At 45.5% G+C, this 9,799-nt stretch overlaps 1 protein-coding gene across 1 annotated transcript; it reads left to right on the top strand.

Annotated features, from left to right (window-relative positions):
• The first annotated feature begins 1,663 nt into the window (after positions 1–1,663).
• LOC137253058 (2-aminoethanethiol dioxygenase) lies at positions 1,664–2,851 on the top strand. Its single transcript, XM_067789362.1, has one exon. The coding sequence runs from the start codon at positions 1,812–1,814 to the stop codon at positions 2,577–2,579; it is 768 nt and encodes a 255-aa protein (XP_067645463.1). The 5' UTR covers positions 1,664–1,811; the 3' UTR covers positions 2,580–2,851.
• Positions 2,852–9,799: the final 6,948 nt, after the last annotated feature.

Genomic DNA, 9,799 nt, shown 5'->3' with positions numbered 1-9,799 from the left:
TTGTGGACTGGGGAAAAAAAGAATTAGATTCCTATCTGACCATACTTTTCAAAGAAGCTGATGCATGCGCCTTACCAAACCAACAAAACAGCTCACTTTTGTTTGCAATTAACTGATAGTCAATGCTTCAGTTATTAGGATTGAGAAAAGGAGAATTTCGATAACTGATGGGCACGGTATGCAGATCACAAGAAAACGCTCACGAAATTATTGTATTGTTTTTTTGCACCACAAACAAGTAACAGCAAAACTAGTAACCCCCTCTTTTTTATTTTCCCTTTATGAGCCAAAGTAGTTGTTTTATTTGAAAATATGTATTTTTCCTTATCAATATTCTTTCAAGATGCGGTCTGAAAGCCTAATTGAAACGTGGCGATTTTCTTGCGGTTGTTGTAATGTTGTTGTACCCACAAACAAAAATTTTGATTAAGTGTTTTGCTCGGATATAGTTTTGGTCTCCAAACCGGTGTTGGGCCCACCCAGGTAATTTCTTATAAGCGCGGCCGAAGGAACTTAATAACACTAACTAAAACGTATTAAAAGTCACTTTAACATCGCAGCATATTGTTTTTATTATGTGCCCAAAAAGTAGCATGGACTTTTCCTTTTGCATTCACTGTTGATTTTAGTGAGTGGCAAGCGAAAGCAAACGATCGTGATCACACATCGTTAGTGTCGGTGTGAAAATCCGAACTCAAATTGCATAATGTGCAACTTTTGGTCGGCTTTGTAATAAAACAATCAATTCACACTGAGTAAAGCTAAACCTTGAGTTATTGGCCCCTTAAGCACCATATCCAGGGGGGACCAATTCCCTAACTATGAAAAACTGAAAAATGAACACTTATAGAAAACTAATTTGCACACAAAATTTACACTTTAAATCAAAGCCGGCCAAAAGTTGCACATTGTGCAATTTGAGTTCGTATTTTCACACTGACACTAACGATGTGTGATCACGATCGTTTGCTTTCGCTTTTCACTCACTAAAATCAACAGTGAATGCAAAAGGAAAAGTCCGTGCTACTTTTTGGGCACATAATAAAAACAATATGCTGCGATATTAAAGTGACTTTTAATACGTTTTAGTTAGTATTATTAAGTTCCTTTGAACATACATATTAATATTGAAAATTTAAATATTATTAATTATTAACTATTATTAATATTATTAATTATGACAATTTAATATAAATATATTTTTATACGTTCTACTTAGTTTTATTAATTTTCATAAATTTTTTTGTATTGAATAACTTTATGTTATGAAAATATATTTCTATCTTTACATTTACTTTGTTTTATAGTTCTTTCTTAATGAAAAAGTTAATTTTTCAAAGTAAATTTTGAATTGAATAAACACCATACCTTCTTTTATAAAAAAGTTTTATATGACCAGCTCGACTTCTGCGTTCTTAGTTGTACGAATATAAGTAAATATAGTCAGGATTAGCTTGAAATCAAATAACCAAAGTCCTTTTTAATTTCAAACTTCGCTGTCCGCATTTTCTTTTAGCACACTGTGGGGAGTTGTCACTCAATTTTTACACACCCTTATGCAATTGTTTTAGTATTTGTGTGGCCGGCTCTGTTTTATTATATGAGAACGATGGTTTAGGGAATATAATTAGCATACATCTGGCAACAACTTAGAATGTAAACAGCTGTTTCTGAAATGTTTATCAAAACGGGCCAAATCATTATCATAGATGAAATCACATTTCAAGTGGAAAAAGTACTTATAAAATATTCGTTGTAAAATCCGTTGAACTATAGGATCTGTACAATTAGTACAGATAAAACTAGTAAAGATGTCCTCATTATTTATGAGTGTTTTGCGGCAAGCTATTAAAACATTTGATCAATCTAATAAAGCAAGCTTTAAAGCGAACTTTGCATTACTCAAACAACTAACTGAACAGCTCACATTTCGTGACATTCAGTTCCAGCCACAAGATTTTGAAGCGTCAATTAAGAAGCGCGGACGGGCACCTTGCACCTTTGTTAACATATTCGAAACTGATTATGTTTCCATGAGCGTTTTTGTAATGCGTGATGGCTATACGATGCCACTTCATGATCATCCATGTATGCATGGACTACTTCGTGGTATTTATGGAAAGCTGCGAGTACAGTGCTATACTAAACAACCGTTGAAACCGAATGAACCGCTATATGATCCTGGTGCACGAGAAGTGTTTGTACATGCCGTGGAGCCGAAAATAGTTGATACCAATACTGAATGTGCAATTCTCACACCCGTTGAAAATAACTATCATGAGATCACAGCAATTGATGGCATGGCAGCGTTCTTTGATATACTTAGTCCACCCTACGACTCTGAGATCCCGCAATATGGAAGCCGGCGTTGTCACTTTTGGCGTACATCCGGACCACAAGCATTGAAAGAGGTCATAACGAATGTTAGCTTACTTAAAAAGGAAATAAAAAAAATGCCATTAATACGCTTGGAACGAACTCCCGCACCAATAAGTTACTATTGTGATACAGCTGAACCGTCGGAAGAGGTGATTCAATGCACTTATCTGTGCTTTGATGAGGAATATAGATCAACGTAGTATGTAGATATAAAATGATAATGCCAAAATTTAGTTTTAATGTATGTATTTATGTAATCGTCATTACGGATCTGACTTAACAAATTATTTTCTTACCGAACTACTAGGTGTGTAATCTTTGCTTTAATAGAACCTAGAATTCAGACTGTTCGCCTAAACATGAGTGTTGAATTAACAGGTGTTTTAATTGTTGATGTTAGTAAGAATTCATGTTAAGAGTTAAAATAAGAATGATAAAAATAAAGTAATTTACATTTAAAATATAGCTGAAACGAATCTGGTACTAGATACAAACTTTTAGAAATTAATGATAAGACTAGGTTAGGTTAGGTTGGGTGGTAGCTTCCCTGATGAGAGGAAGCTCACTTGGACAACATGACGGTCCGTTGTGATACCACATATAATAAACTAAACTAACGGTGACGTAGATATAACTACTTAGAGAATCGTTGGGTAGCAACGATAAAGTTCCGAATGATCCCGATCTCAACCTTGGATAGCTCCTCGGGAGATCCAAGTGAGTCACGACCAAAATACTTTCGCCTAGTTCTGGCAAAAGCTGGGCAGTCAAGCATAAAGTGATTTGGTGATTCCACCTCATCATCCTCCATACAGCTGCAGCAGGATGGAGTTTCCAATATATTGAGACGTACCGCATGGATACCCATGGGACAGTGCCCTGTCAAAACCCCAATGACCATTGATAGGTGAGCCTTAGTGAACCCAATTATTTCAGCAGACCTCCTGCCATCCACTTTCGGCCAGAAAGATCTTGATATCCTACAAGACGTAGTGTCCGCCCAACGTTTGCTGAGCTGACTCGAGGCCCAGCTATGGAAGAGCAATCCACAGGTGGCTAGCGGAATCCCGAAATCCCTACAGCCATCTTCATCCGGTTCAGTTGTACCGATTCGGGCTAAGAGATCCGCTTGACAGTTACCCGGAATATCACTATGGCCCGGGACCCAGATAATCTTAATTGTAAAATAATTCGATGCAATCGCAAGTGTGGTCAGGCACTCCCAGACCACCCTCGATCGCACTGTAGTTGAGCTCAAGGCCTTTATAGCCGCTTGGCTATCAGAGTAGATGTTAAATTCCCTAACCGTAGTAGCGCTGGATAGCATTTCATCCACCGCATCCTTAATCGCAGCAACTTCCGCTTGGAATACACTGCAGTGATCAGCCAACTTAAACTTGCGGCTTACATTTAGCTCTTGACAAAAGACCCCCCCGCCAACCTTTCCGTCCAACTTCGACCCATCCGTGAACAAGTTAACCGGTCCCATGCCCCAGATAATTCCTCTTCTCCACTCCTCCCTCGGGGGAATGACTGGGGTGAAGGTTGTATAGGGAGCGGCCACCGGCATGCAATAGTCCGTCCTGTCCGGGATAAAGTCGAAACTAGTAAGAAGGCTAGAGTGTCCGAAATCAGAAAGCATATAACCCATATCACGAAGCCTGACCAACGACCGGGCCGCGGCTGCCTTTCCCGCAATATCTACTGGATGTATATTCAGCATGACATTCAGTGCCAAGGTAGGTGTTGTTCTCATAGCGCCACTGATGCCGATAAGCGCCGTCCGTTGCACTGACACTAGCATTTTGGAGGTGCTCGCCGTGTCCAGTGCTTTCCACCAGACCAGCACCCCATATAGCAGAATCGGTTTGACAACCATCTCATAAAGCCAGTGTACTACTCCTGGCGAGAGCCCCCATCTCTTTCCGATAGCCCCCCTGCAGCAGTACAAGGCAACCGCGGCCTTCCTGGCCCTATCTTCCACATTGGGTCTCCAGGACAGCTTCTTGTCCAGAACAATTCCCAAATATTTAACCCTGTCAGTAAGTACCAACGGTACCCCTCCAATCGAAGGAGTTCTGAAGTCGGGTATCTTATATCTCCTTGTAAAAAGAACCAATTCTGTTTTTCCCGGGTTGACCGCCACTCCACATGATTCAGCCCACCTAGCCACAGTATCCAGGTATCCCTGCAGAACATCGCGCAGGGTGCCCAGAAATTTGCCCCTGACTAGGATAGCGAGGTCATCTGCATAGGCAACCAACCGACAGCCATTGGCTTCCAGCTCCACAAGAAGCTCGTTGACTACCACAACCCAGAGCAGAGGAGATAGGACACCTCCCTGTGGCGTGCCCCTGCACACCTTCCTCCTTATTATGGCTCCTCCCCACTCCGCTGCGACAATTCTGCCGCATAGAAGTTTGCTAATAAATTCAACCAGAGCCGCTTCGACTCCTAAACCCACCAGAGCTCTTTCGATTGCCCCCGGTAGAACATTGTTAAAAGCCCCCTCGATGTCTAGAAAGGCACCCAGAGCATACTCTTTATGTTCTAGAGACCCCTCTATTTGCTTTACAATCGAATGGAGAGCCGTTTCCGTCGATCTGCCTTTGCAGTACGCATGCTGTGAAGCCGACAGAAACCCCCCAGGTATCCTTTCTCGTAGGTACAGGTCAATCAGCCGCTCAAGCGTCTTAAGAAGAAACGACGAGAGACTGATTGGCCTGAAATCCTTAGGTGTTACATGAGAGCCCCTGCCGGCCTTCGGAATGAAGATGACCCTAACCGTGTGCCACGACCTAGGGATATAGTTAAGCCTGAGGCAGTTAGTGTAGATGATGGCCAACCAGCGGCAGGAAATCCCTAAAGACCTTTGAAGTTGCGCAGGAATGATGCCATCCGGACCGGGTGACTTATAGGGCTTGAACGAATTTATAGCCCAGGATATTTGACTTTCCCGTAGTGGGATGGCAGGCATTTCTGCATGGCCAGCAACCGCCGACCACGCAAGCGAAGATCCCTGCGCAACTGGGACATCGGGAAAATGATTGTCCAGTAAAAGTCTCAGGGACTCCTCGCTACTCATCGACCAGTCCCCACCATCATCTCTCAGATACCCCCGAGGGGCGGGATTCCTAGAGAGTATTTTTCTAAGCCTCGCGGATTCATTGCAGCCCTCTACGTTTTCGCAGAAGCTTCGCCATGAATCCCGCTTGGCTAACCTTATTTCATATTTATAAATCCCCAGACTCTCCTTATAGAGCTCCCAGTCCGAGGGTAGTTTACTCCTCCTGGCTCTATTAAAGAGCCGCCTACTGGACGCTCTTAGGTCGTCAAGGGAATCAGACCACCAGGGCGGCTTGCCCTTCCCCCTGTAAGTTTTCAGTGGGCAGGACTGTTGAAAGGCGCTATTGCTTGCCAAGGTGAAGTTTTCCACCAGATCGTCTATTTCAGATTCGGACAGGTCCGAACCAGCGATAGGCGCCTCAGGCAATAGCTCTCCCAACTTCCTACAATACAAGTCCCAGTTGGTACTTTTAGGGTTCCTAAAAGATATTTTACCGGGACGTTCTTCATTCACCGAGAACTGAATATATCGGTGATCAGAGAAAGAGTGCTCGTTGAGAACCCTCCATCCAGATATCCGATTTTCCAGTTCTCTGCTAACCAGGGTGAGGTCCAAGACCTCCTCCCTTACCGCAGTAATAAAAGTCGGGTCATTCCCCCTATTACATATACAAAGTCCCTCATCTACAATAAAAGTAAATAAAGACTCACCTCTGGTGTTCGTATCCGAGCTCCCCCATATGCTATGGTGTGCATTAGCATCGGCACCTATGATTACGCCAACACCTCTCCGCCTTGCTTCAGCGGTGATTTCGCCCAGTATCACAGGCGGTGGTCCCGTTACGTCCCCATGGGGCATATACGCTGAGACCACCCACAATTCGCTACTGCCTCGCTCGAGGCAGACCGTGGTTACGTCAGCATTGCTGAAATTAGAGAGAATAAAAGCTTTAAATTCCTTTTTAATAAGCACACAGGATCTAGGCCTACCTGCCTCCCCATGCACCAAGGTGTTGAACTTTCCCGTCCTTAATCCAGAAATTTTTCCGCCGTTACTACTCAGCCACGGCTCCTGGACAAGGACAATATCCACTCCGCCTTTCTCAAGACAGAGCAACAAGTTTGCGGAAGCCGCCTTAGAATGCTGAAGATTGATTTGACGGATTTCCATCAACACCACTCTTCTTCTTCTGCACCCCATCCTTGGCGGCTTCGCCCTCGGAGACTAGGAGATCCTCCTCCTCCCCCAACAGACGACTTACACTGATGACGGATCCCGCCATCGATGATTCGCCCTCGGAGGCCAGGAGCTCCTCCTTGGCCCTATCAGCCAGACGACTAGCACTGATGACAGATCCCGCTATTGACGGGACGTCAACAGTGCTTTCGCTGTCCACATTAGCGGAGTCAGCATCCACAACCATGGGTACTGGCTCCCCTGCGGACGCCTCCACCTCCCGAACAGTCTCTGTGGGAGAGGAACCATCCCCCCTGGAATCGGCGTGGTAGATTTTAAGAACCACACGCTCGAGGCCATAGGAGATAACCCCCCTCGTGTCAGAGAGAGGACCGGTGGACTCTGCGTTTAGCAGAATCAGCACTTGCCGACGTGGCCCAACAGCCTCCTCTACTCTGAGGACCCTCCAGTTATGCGTCGGAAGGTTCGGGTTGCAGTAACGCATTAGTTCGAGTATTTTCTCCGGCTGAGATGGCCCGGCAGGCAACCACACCCGAGCCCTCGGTCGAAGGGGGAGATCCCTCCGTTCCACGGCCTCGAGTCTGGCCCCCCTCCAGACCTCCCCTACCAAAGAAATTATTTTCTTAAAGATACAGGCCGACCGCTCGTCAGCACAAGTAATCAGTCTAAAACCATGATACCACCCCGAGTATTCGAAGCATGGCCGCGTACCTGGGCTCTCCATAACAGCGGTCATATAGGCCGCTGATATGGCGCTGGCGACCCACGGCCACTCCTCTCGGGAGATGGCACCATCCTCCCTACTCCTATCCAGGACCCCGAGGGTGATGGAGCCTGCACGTTTAGCGATTTCGCTAAACGAAATTGCGTCCCCACCTCCTCGGGCCCTTTTTGTCGTTGAGGCATTCCGCTCATCCGACCTTTGCCGCTTCATAGCCCCCAAACCCTGCTGCTCACCCGCATCGTTCGACACCGGTGTGTGGTCGTCGCAAGCTACGACGCTCCTGGCCCACTCCAGCGTCCGGGGATGCTTCTCAGACATCTGAGCTGCATCCCTTCCGCCGTAGCGCTCCAAGATCTTCTCAGCTAAGCGCCGATCACCCAGAGCTTTCCTACGCGGCGTCGATCGCCTACCTTTCCCGGCAGGCTTCGACCCCAGGGCTCCCGTTGGGAAAGCTCCTCGCGACAGGGCTTCCTTGCTAGTACTGGGCTGCTCCGTCGCATTCGTCGGACCTCTGCCTTTCCCTGTCACAGCCCCATATGGGCCTACATTGGGTGTCGGTTTCGACACCCCTCCACTACCCGAACTACCCGTACCTACGGGGTTTGAAACCAAACCCCTGCGCTGATCCGTCTGATCAGCCCTTTTGACCCGCCGGGAGCTTTCCCGGCTGGCGGCGACCTGCTTCGGAGCACTCTCCGCACCTGTCGCGTCCCCCGCACCATGACGACTTTCGCCGTCACTCCTACCCTCCTTTTTATTCGTCTTCGTGTCCATTCTAAGAAGTCCCCCCTCAAGGCCGCTATCCGGAGCCGATTGTGTAGTCGCCCTTCAACGGTCCCGTGGTTATCTATGCTGCGCAGGGAGGCCACGCGAGGGTTGACGCATTACCTTATGAGTAATGCGTTCAGAGCCAGACCGGACGCAAAGCGGGAAAATCTTCAACCGCACCTACACCACCAACTTAACGGCGACGGAGCCGGAACGTACCTTGAGGCCCGCCACGGTTTTAACGGGACGTGGGCAGGTGCAGCATTAGCCTACCAGCCATTTCGATAGGGTTTCACCCCGACCTACTAAGGTGGCAGAATACTGCACCTACCAGCCCAAAGTCATCAATTCCTATCCATAGTCAAAATCAAGTCCCTAACAATCCGGTTCGTCACCGTTGAGTACCGATCTTGACCCTTAACAGGGTCCTCCCTCCCCTGAGCTCGGCACAATGACTCAGGGGTGCGGGTTTTATCGAGTTGTCCTCTCTAGATCCGCCATTATCAGTAGAAGCAGGGGCACCTCGTGCAGGACGTGACAACCAATCACGTGTGACAATTCGTCACTATGGCCGGTCTAAGACTGATACCAGTCCCTGATCCAGAGCCTGGAACCACGTATGATATCAAGCCAAGTATCTTACCCCCCTTGATAAGACTAGCACCATCTACAACAACAACAACCACATACCTTTATCTAAATCTTATTATCGTATAGGGCTGGCGGAGGTAATCTGCCTCTGGAAACTGTTATCTCTTTTTCATTTTAGGGTCTTACAAAAAACTTCCTTTTCTCATGAAACCTTATTTACGAATCAAAATATTCTGCTCCAAAGGCTATCCGCCCTTTAAAAATATGATTATTTTAGAAAGCTACGAGATAAGTGCGTAACATCAAAATATTTAGGGCCCCATTCTCTATTACGAAAGAAACGTCCGTTTCGCTTTAGAGACTAATTGCTGGTGTATTTTCATTATTTTCAACGATGGCAACATATCATTTAACACTTCCTCTCGCCTTTCTGTTTGACATAAAGTAAGAAACGTAAAGGCCGAACGAAAATGATAGAGAATACCATTGCTAGACGAAATCGTTTGGAGGCGAATCGTTCGTTTGAGCTATCGTTCGGAAAGCCCGAAATTATGTGTATCGAGTGGTTTTGTCTCGATTTGATCGAGTTCCCATCGCCTGTTATGACAGTCATAAGTTCCAAAAAAATTTCTTAGTCCCTTAACCAGCTGGGCTAACGTCTTTAGGCTTTGGGTGATACAACTTTTTTTACAAGCGTAAGCATGAAAACTTGGTTCACAAGGTGTATATCAGATTAAAGAGTTTCCGTTCAAGCACAAAAACCGGTAAAAGTTAAAATAAAAATATTCACAGTACCATTTTTTTTATTAAACTGTGTCCCATTGACGAACATGTTAACTACAACAGAACATGTTAAAAATATTTTTTTTTTTTTTTTTTTGATTTACTGCTCCCATTCAGGGGACGTATCGTGTGTTACGATTCGTATCGAAATCAGGGTTTCACTCAAACATTAGATCAAAATAACTCAGAAATCGTGAGTCCGAATGACGACATATGTGAACTATAGACTTCGCGTACTAGATAGATTTATAAGCTGAGTCATACATTTAAAGAGGTAATTGACACAAATA

This window comes from Eurosta solidaginis, chromosome 5, assembly GCF_040869045.1.
Source record: "Eurosta solidaginis isolate ZX-2024a chromosome 5, ASM4086904v1, whole genome shotgun sequence".
NCBI lineage: Eukaryota > Metazoa > Arthropoda > Insecta > Diptera > Tephritidae > Eurosta > Eurosta solidaginis.
This window is presented reverse-complemented; position numbering and strand designations above follow the sequence as displayed.

Bases quoted from the DNA above. Each gene is read 5' to 3' on its own strand.
- LOC137253058 (XM_067789362.1), top strand. From the start codon at position 1,812: ATGTCCTCATTATTTATGAGTGTTTTGCGGCAAGCTATTAAAACATTT.